Genomic DNA, 27,140 nt, shown 5'->3' on the forward strand with positions numbered 1-27,140 from the left:
CAGCTGGACCCACCTTCAGCCATCAGCTCAGCCAGGGAGGCCGAGCTGCTAGCCAGGGGACTGCAGCTGGACAGGCCTTCAGCAATCAGCCAAGGCAGGGAGGCTGGGCAGCCAGGGAACAAGGCACAGCTGGTGCTGGTCAGTGGGGCCAGATCAGCTACCCCAGCTGCAACTGCTTGGTGCAGCCCAAGACTGGGCTGGAAGAGGGGTGGGGCAGTAGAAGGAAGCCCTATAAAAGCTGGCTGGGAAGAGCCCTGTGGTGGTGGATGTGAGTAAGGAGTGATAATGCGGAGTGAGAGCGGTGCAATGCAAGAGTGGAGGTTTGGAGGAGAGTTCTGGAAGGAGGGGATGAAGAAGGACACAGGGGGCAAGCAGGCCAGGTTGAGCAGGCCAGCGAGTGAACTGAGAGGGAGTCTGGGTGAGGTATACCGCCCCTCCTTTCACAGAGCAGGGTCCTGCAGCATCCCTGGCCCCCCTATGACGTCAGGAGCAGACCGCCCAATGCCACGCCCAGCGGCAGCGGCGGCAAGCCCTGACAGCGCAAAACTCTCGCAAGAAGACACCATCTTCCGCATTTTTTGCGCAACGTTTTGCAACGTTATGGAAGCAGGTTAGTAGTGTGAAAACAGCCCAGGTTAGTAGTGTGAAAATGGCCCAGGTGCTGACCTGTTCACAACAAGGCACATATCCAAGGCTACCCAGTTCACAAACCTACCTCATCTGACCCTGAACAAAACATCAGTCTCATGGGGGCGGGGGCAGAGACTCAACGTTTAGAGCAAACAGAGCATGCAGACAAGCCTATCCTTTGGCCTATCTCCCCGTCATCCATATCTGCAACTGAGCTACACTCCTGGAAGTGAAGGAGCTTGAAGAGAAAAGCTGTAGGGAGGTAAATGGCAAGCAGAGGTTCTTTTCCTGTAACCAGTGTCCTTTTAGCTATAAAAATAGGAAACCTACCACACATTTCATTCATAGTTGTGCCAATCTTGAGTCTGGCTGTTGTCACATGGAGTTCAACCTGAGTTTGCCTGGTTATAGTTTGCAGCTTTTGACTGGTTATTTTCTAAATCACTTCAAACCATCACAGTCCACTGTGGTATGGCTTTCACTGAAGAGGTAAACCTATGTCTGGCTTGTATTGTTTTAGACTGCAAAGCTCAGATGATTGACTCTTTCTCCATACCAAGAAAAGAAAAGATTTTCTCCTTGCAGAAAACTAAATGTCGGGGAGATGGCTTCTAGCCAAGTTTCTTTCCTACCATGCTGCACACAGCTATTTTTTCCTTGGGGCGTGTGTGTGCATGCATGTGTGTGAACATACTATCGTGTAAGCTCCCACTTGCAGTGCTGTGGTCCAGCCCAGACAAAGGTTTGTCGCCTCAGAAAGGGCCATGCATGATAGCCACTCCAGTTTAGATAAGGCCACAGTGTGGGAGTGGGGAAATTTAACTTTGACTTCCATGTCATTTTTCCTGTTTATGCTTTCCCAAATAGCAGCTCCTCCTGTATGTGTGCATGACCTGCAACAGGAAAATAGTGCAGGAAAAGAATTAAATCCAAGCGAAATTCACCCTCTCAGTGTCACCACTTCAATTTAGTTTGGGTATTATTTACATGGCTGCTGTTTACTCTTCAAAAAGCCACCATGTTTAGCTAAGAATATGACCATGGATATAATTATTCCACCAGTTCAGCAGAGGGGCTTCAGCTCACAGACACAGATTGCATAAAGTTAAATCCATGATCATCTCCAGATAAAGAGATCTGAAGTATCAAAATAGGGAAAGACCCTCTGCCCAAGACCTTAGAAAGCAACTTCTAATGTGGGCTAGGAGTGGACCAAAGTTCTGTCACAGCACAAGACAGCTTTAGCTGTTCTAATGTGTATCACTCCTCACTTACTGACACTGTCCTCCCTTCTTTTATCTATCTAATCAAGAAACTGCATTTATAAGTTTTCCACATACCCAAGCACAAAGTGGACCATCTATTTGATGGAACTAATAATCCAGTTTTGATCAAAAGTCAGAAGAGTATCAGAAATGTGTTTTGACAGCAAAGCCACAACTTCCCTTGAAAAGTTCTATATCATGTGTGCAGTAAGCAGAAATATCTATTATACTGTCTGTCATCAGCAATTCCTCAAGTCAAAATGCTCCAAGTGAAGGAGCTGATGCAGAGGGGGAGGGGAGAATGTTGTAAATACCCAGATTAGTGAAAGGTTTACAATAAAACCCATGTTACTGCTCAGTGACAGATTAACAAATTGTGTTATAAAATCACTGAAGTTTAATCCTTGTCAGAATGTAACACATTCTGGGCGACATTTCCAGCCACAGACTTTATACCCGCAAAGACTTTATACCCACAAAGGCAACACATTGTGAGGACTATGCCTGAAAAAAAGATATTGGCAAATTAATTACCTAACCACAAAGTTTACATCAGAGATGCCTCCTTACCCTGATGAATTTATGCTAGTACAATGCATGCAGGCACCGAAAGCTCAGGAATTAAGTTAAGTGGTAGTATAGTCAAGAAAAAAAACCTTTTGAATTCTACCCTCATTATGGCAAACGAGCATGCTCTGTAGACCTCAGCAGTGCCAAAATAAATCTCCTAAATGTCATCTGTGCTTACATAGGATAAAGCAAATTAAAATAATATCCACAGGTCAAATGATGAATGATCAGGGCATGTCTGCAACATTGTTTGCATACCCTATATTGAGTTACTTCATTCTAAGCCTATTTATTTCAATGAGTCTACTGGGGGACTCCAAGGTCTACGATTTTCCTTCTGAATGCTGAAATCTCTCCCTTCTTTGCTGAACTGAATATTATATACATTAATTATATCAGTTCTGCTTTTGATCATAAGATGCAGTTCCTCCTTTTCATATCTTCTTAAGGGTATGTTTTAATGCTATGAGCTATCTGGACAAAAATGCTTTGTTTTTGAACATCCAAAATATCCAAAAACAAATAAGCAACTACTGAAATGCAAGGGCTCTCCAAGATTGAAATGGCAGGGGGAGTGAATAAAAGGTTGTAGACAGCAATAGCAATCAAAATTTATAGAAAATACACATTCCCCTTGAAAGAGTCCTGTATTCCAAGGTGTATGAACCATGAATAAACTTTTTTCCATATGTCGACTAAATCATATTCTTTGAAATGATGACTAAAGTACACAGCTGTTTCTCTGTCAACAGATGGTATATGTTATCATTTGGTAATAAGATAGTTATGGTATCCATTTTCATTGGTAGGAACAGTCTACAGCAGGGATTCTCAAATTCAGTCATGGTAGCAACGTGTGGTTTTGGCACAAATTTGATCCACTGTACGTGGAATATGATGGTTTTGTGGCCATATATGCAGTCATCATGCTTGTTCTTTGACTTGACCTGCACTTGCAGCCTTAAATAAAGACTAGGCTCAGAAACACAGTCTGGGATGCTCCCTCTCTTCTAATTCAGAGCTCCTCTTTTTTATTCTGTATTTGTTTGGGGGGACAAAAATGTCCTGCATAATAATAGGGCACTTCCAATAACTAAAGTAAATCTCGCTTGTATTTACTGCATGAGGATCTCTCCCCAACTCCCTTAGACATATGTTACAGAATCAGATTACACAGGCTGGATCTGGAGTCCCCATCCAGTGCATCAGTCAAAAGCGAGCTGCAAGTTCTCCTCCAGTTTGGATCTGGACTGGATGGAGAAACCTTTCTTCCCTATACCATTTGCCCAACCAGAAATAATCCCGATAGTGCTACTTGGCCCACTAGAGAAACCAATGAGTATCCCAGGTACTTTCAGGTTATTCCCATGGGCAAAATAGCTCCCACCCCCTTACCGTACTATTTCAGGTCAGGAAAACCTGTTTGAAAATCAGACTATTACTTTGACCACAGTTAGAATCAAAGGCTAAGTTAGTCAAATAAGTCAGGAAAAAAGGTACCTTAAGGTGATGCATCCATAGAGAAAGGAGATCCAAAGCCATCCAACAAACAGAAAAAGCACCATCAAGGGAAATGCAAACAAAAACCAAGAGCCAAAGTTCACAACATCGCATTCTGGAAAAAAGCTTTGAGAAGGAGAAAGTCAAATTAATATATAAACTGAAAAAAAAGAATGCTATATATGTAATGAAGGGAAACGTATCATGCAAAAATTCCAGATATGAATTTTTAACCATCTTCCCAATATAAGATTAGCCAAAATTTCTAATGGCTGACTTACAATGAATTCTGGCATGAAATATTTACATGTTTAGAAAATCACTTGGATTTGTATTCACACATATGCACCTATGCTTTGTGTATGCTTTGTGTATGCAATGGGTTGGATCCAGCAAAAAAAAAAAAAATTCCACTAATGGACGAGATTATTTTTGTCAATTCCCCCCTCTGGCAGAAGACCTCCAACTCCACAGGAGTGGCTTTTCAGGGGGCTGTGGCAGAAGGAAGTGGAGAAATCTCTTCAGTGACAGAAATTCCTTCAGTCAGCAGAGATTTTGCAATTGAAACCAGCATATACACCACAAAAAAAGAAAGACAGCTCACAGGCATAGACTTATGTGAACATATATACACACACACATTCTGGATCATACATGCTGCCCTACAACTATTAAAAGAGTGCACAGGAGCCCAAGACCCATTCATGTGCTCCATCTCATGCAGAACCTACAAACTGCCGGAGAGAATTGTTGACCTGTCCTTGAGCCACATAGAAGAACCACAGCCACTCCACTGAAAAAAACAGTCCACAGCAGTACTTCCACCTCTAGCTTGCACTGTTCCACTTTCCCTCCAAAAAGTCTCTGGGAGATATTCCCCGCCCCCCATCCATAGGTCACACTGAGGCTGTCATTGTCACTGCTTCCCCTCTCAAAAGGAACGCAATACAGGCAGAAGCAAATTCCCATCAAATCACTAAAAATGTAACTACAAAAATCTTCTTTGTCCACACTGCCTGGGAGCCACATTTTTACCAGTTAAAAATCATGTGTAGTTCTTGAGTCACACTTTGGCAACTCTCACTATTGGCAGTCCTCTCAGCACAGTCCCATCCCCCATACCTCTTTAGCTGTCCCAAAAGGAGGAGGTTTGGTGCCGTTCCAGTAAGTGTTGCTGTCCCACCAATACTCGCAGAGTAAGGGATGGAAATGAGGAAACCTTTCCAAATGTTAGTCTGGTATTCTTGTTCCTTCCTTAAATCTGAGGACGCTTCAACGGTCACATCCTTCTTCTCTGTCAAATCATTTCTTTAAACACATTCCAAAAGACAATTCTTGAAACTTTTTGTTTCCTTGTGTGGATTTTTTTAAAAGTTGGTTAAGTTTTGCTTTCAGAACTGACACTTTCACTGTATTGTTTTTGCCAAAAATACCATCAAGGGATTTTCTATAAAACTATTCTGCTTGAGGTTTGAAAGTGATAGAATAAAACCAGGCTCATTGAATAACTTTTGTTTAGATGGCTATTTTAAAACAGGTAATGCTTCCTCTGCCTTACAGCATTTTCACACACAAGGCTAAAATCAGATTGTTTTTCATGAGTGTAAAACTTACAATGTCCCAATATTCATTTTCTATCCCTTTTCTATGAATTACTGACAACATCCACACAGGTTATTGAGTACAGGAGAGGCAGAATACATTTCAGCATCATGTGTGAGAATTTCCACCTTTACATTGGGTAATATACATATCTGCATATATAATGGCTCTCTTCTGCTTTCTATCATGCATAACACAAGTTTAATACTGCAAGGTAAGAAATATTATTAGAATCAATTGTGAAAATATTAATGCAGTCCAAACCTATGCACATTTTCTTGGAAAGTTTGTCCACTAGTCTCATTGTGTTCAATAGAACTTACTCCACAGATATATTTTAAAAGGGCGGGATGCATGCCTGAGGCAGAAAGGCAGCACAGAAATTAATTAAAACAATCTTTTAAAAAATAAAAAAGTAGCCTTGGTTTTGCCATGCAGGTTTTGCCATCCAGGTAGCCTTGGTTTTGCCATCCAGGTAGCCTTGGTTTTGCCATCATCTTGCCCATTTGCTTGAACAACTGCCTGTACACAGCGGCCCCCACTTTGTAGAATGGCCTGCCTATGGTGGTCAAGAAGGTTCCCATGCTTCTGTCTTTCCACAAACTTATCTAAAACAGAATTGTTCAAGAGGCCATTTTATAAAGGAAATAGGGCTATATTTAACAAAATGGTTTGAGAAGGTGCTTTTATAAAAGGAATGGACTGTAAACTATATGTGTTACCTGTTTGCTGTATGTATTATCCTGCTCTCAGTGCATTGTTTTTTATTTCTGCCTTGTTTAATGTGTCATGTCTAATACTTTATGCTTTGTTCAAGATTTCTGTAATCCTGTTACATTGCTTATTAGATGTTCTGCCCTACTGATTGCACTGACTTACGCTATGTAATCCACCTTGTCTCAGCAAGAAAGGTTGACTATAAATACAGTAAATAAATATATAAATAAACTCTCCAATACAACCAGTAACGATAACTTACTCATCAACAGTGGCGAGCAGCTGCATCTCAGTTGACACCGTGTGAAGGTTATTATGTTCCATGGAAGCTGGAAGAGAAAGCATTTTGAAAAGCATTGAAATATAGAAAAATGCTTTCTAGACTATATCTATACAATGAGGTGTTAGTATTTTCTTTTTAAAAAAAATGTTATATTCTAGCCACTGGGAATAATTAAAGTACCACCTGAAACACAATGAATTCAGGTCACACGGTCAACTGCAAGTAATCACAAAGGGAATGGGAGGTGTTTGAAAACTGCAGGTATGAAGCTGCTTTATACCATTAACCTAGTGATCCATCTGGCTCAAAATAGTCCATCCTGACTGGCAGGAGCTGTCCATGGTCTCTTCCAGAGAAGGGTCTTTCCCAACACCTGCTGTTTATGATTCCCCCCCCCCCAAATAGATCCAGAGGAGTTAGCCGTGTTAGTCTGTAGTAGCAAAATAGTAAAGAGTCCAGTAGCACTTTTAGGACTAACCAACTTTACATCTGACGAAGACAACTGTGGTTCTCAAAAGCTTATGCTACAGTAAAATTGGTTAGTCTTAAAGGTGCTACTGGACTCTTTACTATTTTCCCTGAAAATGCAAGGGGTTAAATGTAGGGCCTTCTGATTTCAAAGTACACACTCTTAACACTGAGCAATGAACCCTCCCTTCTCGTCAATGTGACAATCCCCACCGACAAATTCTTCAAATGTCTAAATACTTGGATACACCCAAGTGAAAGGTGACATTGCGAGCATTCATTAATGCAAGTGCAAAAATGAGGAAATATAATTTTATCAGTGTCTTAAAATAGATAGACATGCTCTCATTTTCCAGACATGTGCCAAAAAACTTAATGGTTGTTTTTAGTCAGCAGTCAGCATTCACCTGCACATCTCTGGATTTTTAGATATCCACAAAATGAAGCCAGGACTCTCATTCACATGTAAATGCCAACATATATCAAGTCAGGGAACCCCAAAATAGAACATGTCCATCTACCACAAAGGAATTTGAAAAGGGGGCATAGCTGAGTGGTAGAGCATCAGCTTGATATACAGAAGATCCCGGGTTGAATCCCTGACCCTGACATCTCCAAAAATGGCTCAATAGGTGATGGGAAAACCCTCTGTCTGAGGCCCTCGAGGGCCATTGTCAGTCTGGGTGGACAATACTGACCTTGATGGACCAATGGTCTGATTCAGTATAAGCAGCTTTATGTGTTCATGTTCCCCAAACTATGGCTTGTGCCTCCTACTGCAGGGTTCTTTTCTGTTGCTGAGGTGCAGAGCACGTTCCTCCAGTGCTAGACATCATGCAGCAACTGAAACGTACCTAGCGCACAAGGAAAGCAATATACAATGGAAGGCTGCTTCCACAAGGAAGAGGGACACCAGTGGAAATAAGTCTTAGGATCCCAGCCTATGGGCCTAACCAGGTGTGATGTCAAAAGCACAAGCCCACAGATGAATCCTAATGTTTTTGGAGCCATCTTGTTGTTTGGCTCTATATATGGACATACAAACGGTGTGTCTCTGGGATTTGCTTAATGTTGAGTTGTTGTTTCACAAGGTTGCTTGTTTTTGCTCTGCCATGGTTTTAATGTTCCACATTGCCAGGTTCATAGTTTAATGGTTAGTCTCTCCGCCCTGGCCACCTCATTAATCGCCATCTCTTGGTTCTCCCCCCTTCACCTGTTAATAAATTCAGGGGTGCAAGGAACGGTCTGCTCTAAGTGTATTTTTGTGCCTTTAACTTGCATATCCATTCTTTTTCGACCCTTCCAAAGAGATTCCCTTGTCATAAGATCTTCTGCTGCACTTCTGGGCTTTATATAAGTATCATGAGTTTTCAGTATGCAGAGAACAGAACAGTAATTATAGTTGCTATTTTTGTTTGTTTATCACACTTTATCCTATGATTGACAGCTTTCAGTTATATTACATATTTGAATGAGATGTTTTTACTTTAAAGGGCAACACTGTAGCTCAAGGTAGAGCATTTGCTTTGCATGCAGTTCAACCGGTGGCATGTTAACTTAGAAGGATCAGGTAGTAGGCAATGTGAAAATCCTCGGCCCAAAACCCTGGAGAGCCACTGCCAGTCAGAGTACATAATATTGAAGTTAGACCTATGGTCTGACTCAGTATACGGCAGCTTTGTGAATTCACGGGCATTTTTTTTTAAATTATCTTTTTCTCTTGCACATAGTATATTGGTGAGTTTCATTTGCTGTAAATTGTGTTTGGGATCACTGAGCTTTGGAATGCCATTTCTCAGAATGAATGCTATTTGGACGCCAAGATTTCCCTGGATTTTTCCATTTGAGAATGTTGCCTGCTGTTCCATTTCCACGTGTTAAGAAATTACAAGAAAAGTCCATCATGGCCAAAGTCTATGGACTTGTTCACCCTACTGCAGAAGGCATGTAAATGTACACTGCTCAGTGAACCAGTGTCCTTTTTTGCAGTGTCATGTTTTACATCTCATTTACTCATCATCACAGGTCTTATTGCTCAGTGAAGCAATATAAATGAGGTTCACTTCCATGACCACAATAATAACTAGGAGAACACTGGAAAGAAGAGCATGAATGCTTTGGCAACCAAGCTGATCTCCCTTTTCACCAACATATTGAAATCGTTCAAGTCTTCTTAGGTTGTGCACAAACTACTGCCTTTTGAAAAGTATTAAAGGTGGTATATAGACATGGCTTGTAGTACAGACAATGGTTCCAGAAAAGTCCACAGGGATATGTAAAGTGCTTCTCCCCATGCACAAGAGTGCCACCTTGCAGTAGCAGTCCTTCCCACTTAACAGAAGGCTGCTCTTTTGAGCTAGCTTTTCAGGGGGTCTCCCACTAGAAAAGGAAGCCTGAAAATGCATGCTTAGGCCTTAGAATGCCAGCCTAAATTTATGATCCTTATTCCAATAGGTTTGGCTGGTTTTTAGTGCTTCAAAAGTCTGTTTAACCAACAACCTGTCCAAATATCTATAGAGTGGCTTACAAGATTTTGCGTTATACCAGATCGATGCATTGAGGTGACAAACTGGTTATTCCACAAAAGTGGTGGAGAGACTTAAAGAATGTTGGGGGGGGGGAGTATGCACATGTATTCTTAGATGAAGTTTGGGGAAATGAAGTCATTTCCCTCCATGGTTTAGAGTCAATTTCCATGAGACACACAGTTCACAGCTTAGGGTTGATTCCCATGAGATACAGTTCACAGGGTGGGAACCCCACTTCAAATTTGTGAACTGCATCGCAGTGATGCATGTTCCCTGGTCTTCCCTTGTGTGCTACTCCTGCTCCAAATCAGATTATGGGAGTTTTAGCCCTCCCCTCCGAACTGTTACTCTGAACAGGAATGATCAGGGACGGCATTATTTGGCCCATTGTGGAATTCTGCAATGGCCAGATAGTTCCTTCCCTGGACCATTTCTATTCAGGGTAACAGTGCAGGTGGTGGAGGGGGGGGAAGGAGGCTAAAGCTCCTTCTGCATGTACATTATGATCTGATCCAGAGTGAGAACAGCATCTGGAGAAAGAAAGAGACTAGAAGAGAGAAGTTGAGAAGACAGAATTCACAGGTGGGTCCAGGGTCCCCACCATCTTGTACCTGCAAACTTCATTTCACAGAAATCAACCCTTACTCAAAGCCTACAGGTATTTGAGCTTGATTCAAAAGTGTACTTTAGCCCATGTACATGGGCACAAGGCCTTGCTTTAAATTACACATGCAGCTCCTGGGGATTGCTATATGCAACAGATGAAACTGAATTGCAATGTCTTGTTGATTCCAGACTAATGGGAAATGCGAAACATTTCTCATCCCTGTCTCCCCAACTGTATTATGGGAATAATGGCACCGACTTTGTTCACCACTCTGGGTGGGCACTAATCTGTCCAGGAGAGGGGTATACAAATAAACTGCTGTTGTTGTTGATGAAACAAAACAAAATTTTATGAAACATCCTAAATTTCAGGAAGAAAGAAAGGAGGCTTATGTTTGGTAAATGATTTATTTATCATATGATTTTTAAAAATTCCTAAGCTGAAATGTAAGCAAACATTACATAGGCTAAATATACTTCCTTGGTGACATAATACTATTGTAAGCAATTTGTCATGGCTTGCCTAAGCAGCCACTGACATCAATGGGCTTAGAAGGGTGCAACAGAGGATTGGTCTGCTATGCATGTTATGAGTAGAATTGGATGTGTAGTCCCACCTATTGTTGTGTAACAGGTTGCTCATAGATATCTTGTTTACAGGAACACAGAAGTCAAGGGTGTGTTTTTTTTTGCTCAATCCAGTTTGCTGGATTTGCCCCATTCTGTATTTTTCTCCCCTGAGTGAAATTAAGTGCAACTAAGGCTCCATCATGGTCATTATTTAATTCTCTCTGCCTCCTCTTAAGGTGTTGGTATTGTACTTTCAGCCTTACCTACCTCACAGGGTTGTGTTAAGGAGGAGAATTATGTAAGCTGCTTTGGGTCCCCACCGGAGAGATAGGTGGGGTATAAATGAAGTTAAAAAAACTAAAGATAAATAAATTTTAAAATAGTCAAATTTGCATTTTCAATATGGAAGTAAAGTCACAGAAGAGTGAAGAAGTAAGTCTGGGGGTGCAGAGAACAGATATCCTTGACATAATTTAGAAATTAAACCTGCATGCAATAGTCTTCCAAAATACTTCCTCCTGCTTTGCAATTAGTGAACACCCCCCCCCAATGATGCCTGGAAATATTGTCAATCATTATGCAAGATTTAAATGACTATTATGTATTTAGATTGCTCTCTTTCCCATGTGAGCTGAAAAACTAATGACATTTCTGAGCATCTCTGATTTTCATGGGGGAGCAAATCTAATATTTAGCTAGAGCTGGGTTGAGTTTTTGTTTTGATGGGGGAGGGGGCCAGACTGGGAAGTTAAAACAGCTCCGAGCAAGACAAGCTATGTGAAATTTGCTGTGCTACAAGCCAACACAGTAAAGCCAGCAGGGCCAACAGCAGGCATTGGCGCATCCATTGCCTCCTCTGGCAGACTGGTGGCCTTTCAGGAGAAGGTGATCGGTGAGCTGACACCAATTATCATTGCTGCTGAAGAATCCAAGCCAATTGGCCTGAGACTGACTCAGAGCCAAGCTACAAGTGACGCCTGACACAGGTTGGATGCTTGTCAGCTTCCCTCAAGTTTTGATGGGAAATGTAGGCATCCTGGTCTTGCAGCTGTAATGGAGAGCCAAGCTGTAAAACCAGGACGCCTACATTTCCCATCAAAACTTGAGGGAAGCTGACAAGTGTCCAACCCGTGTCAGGCGTCACTTGTAGCTTGGCTCTGACAGCTGAGTTGATGGGGGTTGGCTCTGCTTGCTGCTGGCTGCCAGCAGCCCACCAGGAATTTGCCTGTATGTTAAGTGGCCAATCCATCCCTAATGAGGGCTCTTCAGCTAGATCCTTGCTTATTTTGCCTCTCTCTCCTAGTGCCATGTGGAAAAACAACGCAGTGTCCTTGAGAATGTGCATTCCTTTGCAACTGCATGACCTCCTCTCTGAACAGCTGAAATTAGGGAAAAGAACAAATGCTTCTAAGCACTGCCACTCATTTTCTAAATCTACTAAATGTCCACCTGTAGCTGGCGTGGATAGAAGATCACAGACTGTGCATGAACTACACTAGTCCAGATGATCAACTGGGAGCCCCTCGGGATACTTTGTGGCATGGCAAATGTGGGCCAGCTGTACCTTGTGTCTTCATAGATCTTACTGCTGTTGGTGGAACCAATACAGACACTTCACAGAAATAGCAACCTTCTGTCCTAAACCACTCGAATCGAACAGCCTTCGAGGTTTGAAGGAACCGGTCACATGATAATGCACTCACTTTTGCGTTAGTCATCGCCAGTTCTACAAACCAGTCACGACTGCTGCACAAGAGCATCAGCAACCATTGACACACGGCCAAGATCTCTAAGCTCGTAAGAGAACTCTGTTGCTCAACTGCAGCTCGGCACTGTACTACCAACATTATATGGTGGTGGTGGAGAGTGCCCTCAAGTCATAGCTGGCTTATGGAGACCCCTGGTGGGGTTTTCATGGCAAGACACTAACAGAGCTGGTTTGCCATTGGCTGCCTCTGCAACCCTGGTCTTCGTTGGAGGTCTCCCATGCAGTTATTAACCAAGGACAATCCTGCTTAGCTTCTGAGATCTGATGAGATCAGGCTCACCCGGGCTATCCTAGTCAGGGCACCAACATTATATAGCCTGAGATATTTTTCATCCGTTTTGGCTGAGTGTCTAATGCTGCCATTCCTGATGACCTCACCCTTGAGACTTGACCATCCAAACCTTAAAATAGTCACTAGGCCTCTGAAATTGTCAACTGGCTCCCCCTCCTGCCAGACCCCTCCCTCTTTTTAGCAGTCTGTTTGTTTAGAAAACGGGGTGCTGGTAAGGGCAGCAAGCCTGTTATAACTGGGTTTGAACTTTGGTGGAATTGTTGTGAGCTCAGCTTGTGGTGTGGTGAAGTGGCAAATCCTTCTGTTCATAATTATAACTCCCTGCCCAATTCTGTACTAATTCCAATGCACCAATTTTAATTGGACATTTTAAAGACAAGTATTTAAAACTGCTGTTTAAGTACTGGGAAATAGCAGTGTTCCAGAAATGTACATGTTAGTAAGTGGAACATAACCAAGGATCTCACTCAATAACTCAACCACTGATAGGTTTACATTTTGTCATTAAAATATTTGCCATAACATTTGCAGCAACCACTGAAATGAACCCATCTGACTTACCTTGATTTTCCTCCTTCTCCCTGCTAGATATTTCTCTCTCTCCAAAGAGACTCTTCAGAATTGCTGTCGCGATGGGTAGCATCATAGCAGTTGAGGCTGTGTTACTCAGCCACATAGACAGGAAGGAAGTTGTCAACATCATTCCTAAAATGAGCCTGGAAGAAAGGAAAAGGAAAAGGGAGTAGGAGAAGGAAGGAAGGAAGGAAGGAAGGAAGGAAGGAAGGAAGGAAGGAAGGAAGAAAGAAAGAACCATGTTGTTTGTTTGTTTGTTTCCCACTCCCGTGCCAAAGCCTTATAGAAGATGAATCAGGACAAAGCTGTCTCTGGCTGTACTCTGTAAGTCATCCAAGCCTATACAACTGGGATCAGTGCTATCAGATGCCAACAGTGTTGAAGTAGCTACATTTCTCCTCTTCTGCTAGTCGGGGGGAGGGGGGGATTTTCCATATGATTATAACAAATTCAAGTTCTTCTTTCCTTAGCTCTACACTCGTATGAATCTCTACTCATATGTGGCCTAATTGGTGCATGGCAGCCTCCTATTTACACAGTTCCAGGCAGGCATCAAAAACAGACGGCTTATTGTGATTCAGAATGCAGGTTCACGCTGATTCAGAATATTGGACACGGTCCCACACATGTCGTGCCCCCAGCCCAGTTACACTGTATCTATTCCACATGCCGCAGCAAGATATCTGGTCATCTTTCCTTCTTTCTTTTTAGGCAATTCTGGGCAGATTGCACTTCGTCACTGAAGAAGGAAGCCTTCAAAGACTAAATAGCGTCTATGTGGCTCAGTGGCAGAGCATCTGACTTGCATGAAGCATGATCTTGGCTTGTTCCCAGCACCTCCAGTTAAAAGGAGTGGGAAATAAGTGGTGTGAAAGGCCTCTGCCTGGAAGCGTGGAAAGCGCCTGTCATAAGAATGGACAATGTTGAGTTTAGGGTTGCCATCCTCCAGGTGGTAGCTGGGGATCTCCTGGAAGTACAACTGATCTCCAGGTGACAGAGACCAGTTCCCCTGGAAAAAATGGCTGCTGTAGAGGGTGGACTCTATGACATTATACCATTCTGAGGCCCCTCCCCAAACCCCACCCTCTCCAGGCACTACCCCCAAAATCTCCAGGAATTTTCCAACCTGGACCTGGCAACCCTAATTGAGTTTGATAGACCAATGGTTTCGATCAGTATAAAGCAGATGCATGCGTACTGAACAATCACAGTGGGACACAGATGTTGCAAAGGAAAGGGGTGGCCTTGCTTATGTTGGCAACTTTTTAACAGACCAATATGAGCACTCCTACACTTGAGTGGCATGTTCACACAAGCTCTAACACATGCTAAGAAATAATTAGGTACAACAACAATAAAAAAGAATTTGCATATGCCACTGGCATGAGGAGTCAGCAGGCTTGGGCATTTGCAAAGCCTCACAATGGGCAAGGGGCCCACCTCCATCTGGAGGAAAGTGGGTGGATCTCCAATCTTCCAATGGAGAGAAACAGAGTGCAAAATAAACATGCTTTTCTTAGGGTTGCCAACCTCCAGGTGGGCCTGGAGTGCTCCTAGAATTTCAGTTGAGCTCCGGAACATAGAAATCAGTTCCCCTGGAGGAAATGGGAGCTTCAGAGGGTGGGCTCCACGTCATTATGTCCCTGTTGAATTTCTTCCTCTACTGAAGCACCACCCAAAACTCTCCAAGAATTTCCTAAGCCACAGTTGGCAGCACTTGCTATGCTTCTTTTTACGGGAAACCAGAGTTGCTTACAACATTATAGTGACCTATTTTTGGCTTGTTTTTGGGCGTGCCAGCAGACCCAGGCTAAAGGGAGTATGAAAAAAGTCACATTCTGCTCCACATAGCATAGCTGTAAGTGGTTGAGGGGGAAAGGGTACTGCGAATGGAAGGGGGCAAAGATGGCTGCGACAGGAAATAAGAATAGAGCCACGCTGGGTGGAGGGAGAGAGTGAACACGATCAAGGTTCTCTTTTCCTTATTTTGCGTAATGCATTTGCTTAATTTAATTATAAAAACTGGCTATTCACCTTTCTGTCACAGGGCACAGAAAGCAACAATAGCAACCGAACAATATACAAAAAAAGGTTATATTGCACATATTCTATCCAATGGCACTTACGCAGCCAAATTCCATATTCTGCTCATAAACCCAACTGAGGCTGTATTGGGTGAGATCATATGTTCCCTACAAACAAGTGTTGCATTCTGAGAACTGGGGGAAATGTGATGCTCCTACAACAGAAGCACTGCCATTGGGAATCCACCATAATTAATAACAACTGTGTGTTTATTACACCAAAGAACAAAATATTATTTAGAAGGTCTCTTAGCTTTATGGGGAAAATGTCACACAGACAGCACATTGCCTACTGTGGTTTTGTGGGTCACTTGCACAATATCTTTTTATGGTGTTCTCCTTTGTTTGGTGCAAGTCTGACTCCACGCCCCACACTCACATATCCTATTAATTGGAGGGGGAGGAAAGTTTATCATGCAGCATAAACTACCTTGAGGCCTAACAAAAACATGATTTACCATGTATACAGAGTTCGGATCATGCATCTGACGAAGAGAACTTGATTCTCGAAAGCTTATGCTACAATAAAATTGGTTAGTCTTAAAGGTGCTACTGGACTCTTTTTGATTTTGCTACTACAGACTAACACGGCTAACTCCTTTAAATTCAAAAAGTCTCTTCACACATTACAGAGTACCTGTCGGGTCTGGGGCCCCTCTCTGTGGCCCATGTACCAGTCACACAGGATGTGCAGGTTCTACTCAATTCCTGTGCATATGGGGAGGGGCTATGGCTCAATGGAAGAGCCTCTGCTTTGCATGCAGAAGGTCCCAGGTTCAATCCCCGGCAGGTCCAAAGGATCAGGGAGGAGGTGATAGGAAAGACCCCAGTTCGAGGCTCTGGAGCGCCGTTGCCAGTCTGAGCAGAAGTACTTATCTCAATGGGCCAAGGGTCTGGCTCAGTAGAAGGCAGTTTCGTGTGTCCATGTTCATGGTGCTCAATTCAGATTAAGAATGTCGTGTGTGTGTACAGTGGAGTTTTAGCCTTCCTTCCTGACCTAATATGACCTGCTGGTGAATACAAGTGTGGGCCAAAGAGCATACCCCACCCCGCCCCCCGGGGACAACTGAAGGAGGCTGAAGCCCATTCACCATTCATGCCACAGGCACAATCCAAATCAGGCTTCACAGAGACAGGCAATGAGGACAACCTATAAGCCACATGTGACCATAACACAGGGCACTGAGAGGGGACCCTGGTAATGTAGGAAGAGAGTTCTCAAAGCACTTTAACTCAATAACTCTATCAGGTAGATCATTTTAATTTAATTTCTTCCAGGCATTTTGGTGTTCCCTTCCCCCATTTTATCTCATAGGTAGGTTGTGCGGAAAGACAGACCATGATTACTTAAAAGCTTCATAGGAGGGTACAGAACTGAACACGGTCTCCCCAACTCCTCCTCTAACCATCAGGCTAGCCCTCAGGTTAGGCTAATTTATATTCTTCCCTTCTGCTCCCAGTATGTAGTATCTCTTGAAGACAGAGGGATTAGCCCACATAAAAGGATTAACAGCAGTCCAAGAACATTTTCCATTCCTCAGGGCATGCCTATACTAATAAATTAAGTCTGTTTAATGCCCATACTTTCTCTTTGTGTGTTCTAAAAACCATAGTTCTGAAATAACATGGTTGATTTATTTACTTATTTGTAATATCTTGGATGACAAGAAGACTCACTGGAAAAGACAATAATGCTATGAAAAGTTGAAGGTGGTAGGAAAAGAAGATGACCCAACATGAGTTGGATGGACTCAATAAAGAAAGCCGTGGCCTTCAGTCTGCAAAACCTGAGCGAGGCTGTCAATGATAGGATGTTTTGGAGCTCATTAATTCACAGAATTGTCATAAGTTGAAAGCTACTTGGTGGCACATAACACACAATACTTGGGAGCCAATGTGGTTTAGTTGTTAGGGTGTTTGACCACAGAGAGCTGGGTTCAAATCCCTGCTCAGCCTTGGAGCTCACGAAGAGAACTTGGTCCAGTCACACTCTCAGCCTAACCTACCTCACAGAGTTGTAAAGATAAAATGGAGGCGTGTAGAACCATGTATGCTGCTTTCAACTCCTTGGAGGAAGAGCAGTATAGAGACATACTTATACCCAAAGTCAGGAGACACTCAAGGCATATTACATAATACATATTAAAATGCTAATAACAGAGAAAGGAACAGAAAATTTCAGAAATATCGGACCAATACTTCCAATATGGAATAAAAAAACAGTCATGGCCTTTCCCCACTTCTCCATACAGAATTAAGAGGGAGGAAGACAACGGGGAAGTGCCCCTGCACTTTAGTGCCTTGGTGTTTTAAACTTTAAAGGGGCATTATTTTCTAAGAGGGTAGAACTGCACTCCAGATTAGGCCTTTCTTTAAAATAGCCCTTTAAATTTTAAAGGGCCAAGGCCTGACTCCCAGTGAGGGAATGCTCCCAGCTCCCTGGCCACTGCTGTATGCCCCACATGACTCCCAATGCTATTGGGAGTGATAACCTTAGAATTGGGAGTTGTGCCAGCAGAGTTGAATATTGTCCACAGACCTGATACCCTAAGTATCAGGCATCTTTTGGGGCTATATCTGACTGCACACCTCTACTAGCAAATATACTGCTTCTTCCTTAGTCAACCAATCCTTTTGATGGGTCCGCTTTGCTCAGTCCCTTATTATCCACTTTTGCAGCAAAGTCAATGACAAGTTCAGGGACTGCCTCAATCACCTGGCTGGCTGGACTCCCACGAACATGAGGATTCTCAGAGCGATCCTGCGATGCAGATTCCACTCTTCAATGGCTGCTGCCATGATTAAGCCACTCAGGAAGAGGAAATTGGTGTCTAAAAAATACTGCGGGCAAACTTTGCTGGCAGGGAGGACCCCCAGGAAGGGAAAGAGAATTATGGGAAGAAGGGCCGTCACAGACAACGGCAATGCTTCGGTGCACCAGTAGAAGGCCATGAGTAGAATTACGTAGAGACATTTTCCTTCCTGAAAGAAAACAAAAGGAGAAAGAGGTTAAGAGAGAATATTATAAACCGCTTAGTTCTTGTGAATATGCAAAAACTCCCTTTAAAATTCTTATCTTTATCTTACTCTTTTTAATACCAACCCCACAAATTAGGTAGCCAATATTTCTATGGGGATTTGAGGTCGCTACACCTATATTCTAAAAGTATCTCAATTCATAGCTTTAGATTTAGTCAACTTCCTCTCTGTGCTCAAGATAAGTTATTTCTTTGTGTTTATTTATTGTAACTTTTACACTGTATCTTTCTTCTTAGTCTTGGCCCCAATACACGCATAAATAAAACAGTAATCAGATGCTGTCAACGGTCTGGGCAAATAAAGACATTTATTTCTAAGCAGCTAATAGAAAATCAAATAGCATAGGTGCCTCATGAACTTGTTTGGAGGCAGTATTTTAAAGTCTGAGTGCCTCCACAGCTTGGAGAATAATGTTCTGTCCCTTTAATAGCAATTTAATGATATTATTTAACTCCCTACCTTGAGAAGCTTAAACTGCCCATTTCCACACATTAAGCCTCTAATAAAAGGGCAGGACATTTTTCTCCAGGCTTGTTAGCAATCCTACACAGTAAAGACCCTCTTTCCAATAGCCAACCTCTTCACATAAGAAAAAAGACGTCAACGAAACAGTAGAGGATCCACTTCTGAATTTCCAGTCCAAACTACAGCCTACGCTGGCCCATTCCCAGCGGCTGCTTCACTGGCCAGTGGGGGAAGTGCGGGGGCTTGCCAGCATCACACATCATGATGCATAAACAGAAGTGACCTGCAGGGAGACATTGGGATGCTGCTCTAGGATGTACCCCAAACTCATATGGTTTAACCACAGAGTTTTGGCCAAATCCTAGAGGCTCTTCCCAAATGACATCATTTCTGGTTGTACATTGAAAGTTATGTTGCATGTTAGTGTGATGCCAGTGTGACTTTCCCAACACTCCAGAATCTCCCCGCAGCTGCTTTTTTTTTTTTTAAGGAATACTGATGGGAAACCTTTCCACTACAGAGCAGCATGTGTAGTTTTTATCATATCTCTTTTTAGCCTGAGAGGGCCTTAGGCAAGCTCACCAAAGCCCACATTCCTACCAAGAGCAGACCGATGGGCAACGCATTCACTTGACCTATGTGCTTGTGTTTTTGCCCTTAACATTTCTAAGCACAAATCTAAGCTGTATAATATCCTGTCTTTTTTTACGGGTAAGACTTTAGAAAAACAAAGTCCATACTGTGTGTCCATGTGGTGGAAGAGGCCAAAGTGCACCAGTTTCTATGTAAATGATGGTGGAATGGGAATAGCATCCTCTCTGACCACCTTTGACTTCCCCAGATCAACAGAGAAGCAACTCCTCCCCCACTGCTTCTTTGCACCACAAAGCTTAAAGCAAGAGATCTATATGCTTCTTTATGTGCTTCTGCTGACAAGTATTGGGAAATGGTTCAGCATAACACATTTTTCAGTTCCTTAGCAGTTTCTTCATACATTTCTCGTTTTGCTCTGCCTCTAAGGCGCATTTTGTCCAGGGCAGCCACCTTCACATTGGCCTGTGAAAAAGTGCTGTGAGTTTTGGAAAAATAAATAATTATCCAACTTGTTTAAAGTACAGATCATTTTGGTCTCAGATGAGAACTTTCTTATGCATCTTGTGACTCCATTAATTTTCCGGCCATGTAAATGATTGGCGGTGAAGGACAAGGCAATGCCTTGGGTTTTTCCTCAGTTACACAACAGCTCCTTTACACAAGTACTTCTATTCAGAAAGAGAAGGAAGAAGATAAGAATACTATGGTTTCACTTTACAAAACAGCAGAGATTCCCGAACCTCCAAAGTGGAAAGTGAAACTGCCTAGTACATAGCTCCTGGCTGCTGCTATGTAGCACTCACTAACTTATCTCCTGTCATCCACCCATTTCTTCTCTAAAGCAAAGCTACAGAAGGGCCAAAGAGATATCACCTTTTTGTCTTCAGAGAGCACCCAATCTGACACAACTGAAGTTCTATGACTGGCCCCAGCCCCCATAGCAGTGTTAGCTTAGAGCTTGGTTTGTGCTGCAGAAGGGGGATGATGCTTATGGAAGAAAGTCCAAATTAGGTTTGTTGCTTTAGAAAAGAAATAGAAGCTCTTTGTTTTGAAGGAATACCATACTGGGTAGGAAAGGTAGAGAAAAGGGTTCTCACTTTCTAAGCTAGGGTGGAAAGAGATTGCATAGAGCATACCTTACCGGTATAGTGGTTAGGGAAAGAAGGAGAATGGGTTAGCTGGAAGGAAGTCACTCCTAAGAGTAGCATTCTTACTAAACAAAAGGACTTTGCTGGCTTCACTGTTCCCTCTGATGTACCAGCGTGCTTTGTAAAAAGGAGCATAGCAGTCCTCCACTTCCAGCAATGGCAGCCATTTTGCAACTGGTTGTGCCTTTCCCCTGGCAGCCATTTTGTAGTGTTCTCATAATTCCAGAAGCACCCACAGGTTCAACAAGATTGAGGACACCTGTTGGCCGCTGTAACCCAGAAGCAATGGTCCGCTAGAGAGAAGCCGACTGGGTCTGATGGAAACATGATGTAGACATCTTGTAATGTCAGCCCTTGAAAAACCGTTGATATGCGAAACAGATATGGCCAATAATCTGTAGGGCATGGAGGTTGGTGTGTGAAGAAATAACATTGAACGCAGCATGATCTTTTGAAGATTGGTCTTGTACTTCATTGGTTACTCCAACGTTATCTACCTCAATATTCACAGCACTTACATCTTGTATGGACTAAATGGACTGTGTTTCTTATAATTCCCCAGGAATCATTCCATCAGCTTTGTACATCAGTGTCATATATCGGCTGGAACAATTGCAGTATATATTTGTATTGGAAAGTATTCATTGTATATGATTGTATATGTTTACTTCCTTAATGCACTTTCAGCACTATTGCACTTTCTTAATATAAAATTTGTAAAAATTACATTGCTTGTTTGGTTAAGAGATCCATCACCAGGAGTTTGTAGTATTGTAGTAAGTCAGTCACCTAAGCAGGTATCTGGTGATGGCAACTGCCCCTTGTTCACATCCTTCATATCCATGGAGCACCGTTTGCTCTGAGCAGAAATTGTTGTTTAGTCAGGCAAGCAAGCACAGTTTCTGCTCGCTGGCAGAGGGAAAGCTATCTGCCAGAACTAGGCTTGCCATTTGCCCACTACTGGTGCAGGCCCCCCTGCTAGCATGCCCTCTCACCTGCCAATATTTAATGGGGGAGGATGGGGGATGAAACAGTGTACTGCAGCATAACTTCCAGCTGTATCACTGGAAATGATGTCACCGCATCACAGGGCACTCTAGGATACACCTGCAACACAGTGACATCGTTTCTGGTTGTGCAGCTAGATATGGAATTGCAGGATACCATTAGGGTAAGGCCTGCTCCCACCAGTCTCCTGGGGGTTGCTGAGGGCTGGCAGTCCTGGCCATGACTGATCCCATTCATACCTACTGCCCATGCAAGGAGAAATTGTTCAGTCCACAGAAGAAAGGTAGTGAATGAGCGGTGACTGCTCATCGCCACCATTGCTGCTTGCAAAGGCAGGCATGAACATGAAGACAGGTCCTTCTCTGCAGTCAGAAGAGTGTAGGCTATCTCTTGCATCGTTTGTGTGCTTACTCTCCCACCCATGTGCCTGCTGCTGTCTGATATGTGCACCAACAGTGGGAAAAAGGAGGGGCCCAATTCTTTCAAGGGGGTCCAATTCCAAGAGAATGAAGACTGTCAGCTATGTAGCAGTGGGCTCATACAAGGTGCCTTTCCGTGCCAATCTCTGCCCCACTTCCCTGATGGAAATGACAGTCTAAAGTATGGGAGAAGATCAAGGCACAGTCCCACCAAGTATTCTCCTGGCATCATGGCAGGATTTGCAGGGGCTACCTTTCCAGTAGACATATCTCAAGCTTTAGACCCAAAATTCTGACCAATGGGAGTTGAACCTTACTAAGTAGACACAAATGAAATCTTGAAAATTTAAAAGGAAATCAAATATTCTGCACTAAAATCGGTTGAAATTATTTGTCTCCCTTCAATGGAATTATCAGATGTAGGAATAATCCGAGTTTTGAGGTTTAGCTATTCAGCCACAGCACTGAAGATTCGTCACTAGAATAGGGATCAATGCTTACATAACTTGTTTTACTCTGGGCACAGCACTGCCAGCTAACGTCCATTGGCTGTTCCCGTCTCCACTTGAAAATGAAAATTTCCTTTACGCCCCCTTACATTATTTTTGAAACCTTAACCCAGTGTTCTTTGTCATCTCTAACACACATTTTTACAAGTGCAAGTCCAGTTGTCAGTGTATTGTCCAAATTAAGAAAAAACAATCAAACCTCCTGTGACGGTCCATTTTTAAAAGCTTAGAAGTGCTGTATAAACAGTTGAAGGACTGAGAAGGGTTAATTCTTCACAGAAACAGACAGCTTTGAGTGACAAGCTACTCCAAGGGATCTGATTGGGTAGCATGAGCTGAACAAAGAAAAATGTCTGAACTAGATGTTGGGGAGAAGGAAGTCTAGGGTTGCCAGGACCCCTGACCTCCCTGGCGGGAGATCTGGGGCCCAGCTCTTATCTTGGGCTTTTTCAGGGGGGCAATTCAGCCCAATTAGGGCCCGAATCAACCCAGATTGGGCCACTGCGGAGTGCAACAGCGCTCCCGCACTATGCAGAGGCCTGATTTGGGCCTGATTCTGCCTGAATCTGGGCCTATTTGATCCAAATAAGGCCTGAATCCACCTGTATCCGGCTGCTGTGGAGCATGGAAGCACTCCCGCACCACGCAGTGGCCTGATTCAGGCTGAATTGGGCTGCTGTGGTTCATGGGAGCATGTTTTTTTTTTTTTGAAAAATTTTTATTGGGTTAGAATCCATTATTTCCACATTTACATTCAATTTTCCCCAATTTTTTCATCTCTAACCCCCTCCCTTTCCCCCCCTTTTTGTTGACTTCCAACAGCTTTCCAACCCTTTGTCCCCTTTCCCTTACTTTTATTAGCTTCCTCTATCTAAAACAAATATATATTCTCCATTATTCTAAGCAGTACATCCTTAACTATTTTTAACATTATATGCCCAAACTGTAAGTCTTTGTTTCCATCTTAGATAAACAATTTATCCCAATTTTTCAGTTTCAGATATTTCTATATATCATAAACCATATAGATCATACATTCGTTTATATCAAACAATTTGACTTATTCTCTATATATATTACTCATTCTATCTTTTTATAATAGTTCTATATATCTCTCCTCACGTAGTCAATCAATTTGACCCATCTATATCTTCAGACATTCAGTTTGGTACAAAACTTATCAGAAAAAAAGAAAATATTGTTAGTTAATCGCTCCTTATATTTAGTCCTTATAATTAATTATTTTCTCTATGTTCTGTTTGTTAACCTATATATATCTATATATATGTCAATCTATTAATCTGACTGCTTATTAATTCACATTTATCTCTTCTCCCCCCGGTAAAGTCTCCCCCCTCTACTTCAATACTTCAGTAGTTCTCAAACTGCCACAGTTTTCCTCCCACCTCCCATTTCTTCTCCAGGTATTGTTTCAGCTTCTCCCAATCTGTGTTGAACTGCCCTGAGTCCAGATCTCTCAGTTTTCTTGTCATCTTGTCCATTTCAGCCATATACAGCAATTTGTAAGTCCAATCTTCAATAGTTGGCACTTCTTGTACTTTCCATTTTTGCGCATACAAAAGTCTAGCTGCTGCTGTCATATAAAATATCAACGTCCTGTGTTGGGCTGGAATTCCCTCCATTCCCAAGTTCAGTAGCAGGAGTTCTGGGTTCTTATTAATTTGAAATTGTAAAATTTCACTCATTTCTCTTATTATTTCCCCCCAGTACTGCCTGGCTACCTCACACGACCACCACATATGATAGAGGGAGCCCTCATGCTTCTTACATTTCCAGCATTTATTAGAAGTATTCAAATTCCCTAGCGCAATCTTCTTTGGTGTCATGTACCAACGATAGATCATTTTGTAAATGTTCTCTTTGATATTAATACATGTCGTTGTCTTCATTGTAGTTTTCCACAAGTATTCCCATGCCTCCATTGTTATTTCTTTATTAAAGTTTATAGCCCATTTCACCATTTGTGTTTTAACTATCTCATCCTCGGTATACCACTTCAACAGTACTTAGTATACCTTGGATATTCTTTTCTTATCTTCTTTAAGAAGGGTCTGCTCTAGTTCCGAATTCTCTATTCGTATACCTCCCTTTACAGAGTCCGAATTATATAAGTCTCTGATCTGTCTATACTGGAACCAATCGTAGTTAGGTGATAGTTCCTCTTGTGTCTTTATTCTAAGTTTGGATGCTTCAGTTTTAGTTATTTCTTTATACGTTAAACATTGTTGTTCATTATCAACAGCTCTCGGGTCTATCACCTCATATGGAACCACCCACAAAGGGGTTCCTTTTTGTAGATAAATTCTGTACTTCTTCCAGATTATATATAGACTTCTCCGAACAAAGTGATGCAGGAACATCGAGTTGACCTTTACTTTGTCATGCCATAAATATGCGTGCCATCCAAATATTTTTTTATATCCCTCTAGGGCTAATAGTTTCTTGTTCTTTAATGTCATCCATTCTTTCAACCAAACTAGGCAGATTGCATCATGATAAAGTCTCAGATTGGGCAGTTGCATTCCGCCTCTTTCCTTTGCATCTTGTAAAACTTTCACTTTCACTCGAGGCTTCTTGCCTGCCCAAACAAAATCTGATATTTTCCTCTGCCATTTTTCAAATTGTTTGGAGTCTCTGATGATTGGTATTGTCTGTAGCAAAAACATTACTCTTGGTAACACATTCATCTTAACTGCTGCAATCCTGCCCAACCATGACAAACTCAATCTATTCCATTTAATCAAGTCTCTCTCTATCTGAGTCCATAGTTTTTCATAATTGTTTTTGAATAGATCTATGTTCTTTGCAGTTAATTCGACTCCCAAATATTTCACTTTACTTGTTACTTCACAATCCGTTGTTTCCATTAACAATTGTTGTTTCTGCTTAGTCATATTTTTGCATAATATCTTTGACTTCTTTTTGTTAATGAAGAAACCTGCCAAGTCTCCAAACTCCTTGATCTTATCTATCACTCTTGGCATGTTCTCCAATGGGTCCTCTACAATTAACATTATGTCATCCGCAAATGCTCTGACCTTGTATGAATAGTCCTTTATTTTTATTCCACGAATTTCATCATCTTGACGTATTTGTATCATCAGAATCTCCAATACTAAAATGAACAACAATGGAGATAACGGGCAACCTTGTCTTGTTCCTTTACTTATCGTCAATTTCTTGGTCAATTCATCATTCACCACGATTGCTGCAGTCTGGTCTCTATAAATTTCCTTAATTGCTCTGATGAATCTTTCTCCCAATTGTAGCTTTTCCATAGTGGCAAACATAAAGTCCCAGTTTAAATTGTCAAACGCTTTTTCAGCGTCTACAAAGAAGAAACCAACCTCTTTGTCACAACGCTTGTCATAATATTCAATAGCATTGATCACTGTCCTTAAGTTGTCTCTTATTTGTCTGTCTGGCAAAAAGCCTGCTTGTTCCTCCTCTATGACTTCCGAGAGCCACCCCTTCAATCTCTCCGCCAATATCTTCGCAAAAATTTTATAGTCATTGTTGAGTAGCGATATAGGTCTATAATTTTTCACATTAGTCAGGTCTTGGCCCTCTTTTGGGATCAATGATATATTCGCTTCACTCCAAGTTTCTGGAATCCTTTGATCCCTTAAAACCCCATTCATCACCTCTTTTAGGAATGGTGCCAGTTCATTAGCCATTGTCTTATAGAATTTAGCCGTAAGTCCATCTGGCCCTGGCGCCTTTCCTAGATTTGCAGATTGTATTGCCTTACTTATTTCCTCGTCAGTTACTTCACTATTCAACTTATTTCTCCAAGCTTCCGAGATTTCTGGAAGTTTGGTTTTCTCCAAATATGACGCTATTGATTCTTTGTTTACTTCTTTTTTATTATACAGCTTAGCGTAAAATTTATAAAAGGCTCTACTAATGGTAGCCTGCTCCAAATACGTTTTGTTATCTTCGCAAATTTTATTTATTATCTTCTTTTCCCTTTTCTTCTTCAATTGCCATGCCAGGTACTTCCCAGGTTTATTAGCACCCTCAAACGCTTTTTGATTCAGTCTTTTGAAATTCCACTCCAATTCTTTATTGCTCATTGCTGTTAGCTGTTCTTGAAGTATTTTAATTTCCTGGTATACCTTCTTTTTCCTTGGTCTCTTTTTTAGCTGTATTTCTTTGGCTTTTATTTTCTCCTCAATCTCTTGTCTTTTCTCCTCTTTCTTCTTTCTTGCTCTACCATTTAAGTCCATTAGTATGCCCCTTACAACCGCCTTGTAAGCATCCCAAACTTTATTGGTTGGTACTTCTTTATTCACGTTGTATTGTATAAAAAACTTTGTCTCTCTTCTCAATATTTCCATATTCTCTCTTTCCTGTAACAAGTCCTCATTTATTCTCCATGCTTTCCTTTTTCTCTTTTTTCCAAATTTCCACATAATTGGGTTGTGATCTGAGCCTACCATAGGCATTATTTCTACCTCCTTAGTCCATAATGCTAAGTC

At 42.0% G+C, this 27,140-nt stretch overlaps 1 protein-coding gene across 1 annotated transcript in view; it reads right to left on the minus strand.

Moving 5' to 3' along the window:
* SLC13A3 (solute carrier family 13 member 3) overlaps positions 1-27,140 on the minus strand; it is an 83,934-nt gene that overhangs the window by 30,188 nt on the left and 26,606 nt on the right. Inside the window, exons 2-6 of the mRNA XM_054981171.1 lie at positions 18,173-18,438; positions 13,361-13,515; positions 6,547-6,613; positions 5,088-5,273; positions 3,966-4,091 (exon numbers count right to left, since the gene is read on the minus strand). Coding sequence (XP_054837146.1) covers positions 3,966-4,091; positions 5,088-5,273; positions 6,547-6,613; positions 13,361-13,515; positions 18,173-18,438 — 800 coding nt within the window. The remainder of the gene's footprint in view (positions 1-3,965; positions 4,092-5,087; positions 5,274-6,546; positions 6,614-13,360; positions 13,516-18,172; positions 18,439-27,140) is intronic.

This window comes from Eublepharis macularius, chromosome 5 (genome assembly GCF_028583425.1).
Source record: "Eublepharis macularius isolate TG4126 chromosome 5, MPM_Emac_v1.0, whole genome shotgun sequence".
NCBI classification, from domain to species: Eukaryota; Metazoa; Chordata; class Lepidosauria; order Squamata; family Eublepharidae; genus Eublepharis; species Eublepharis macularius.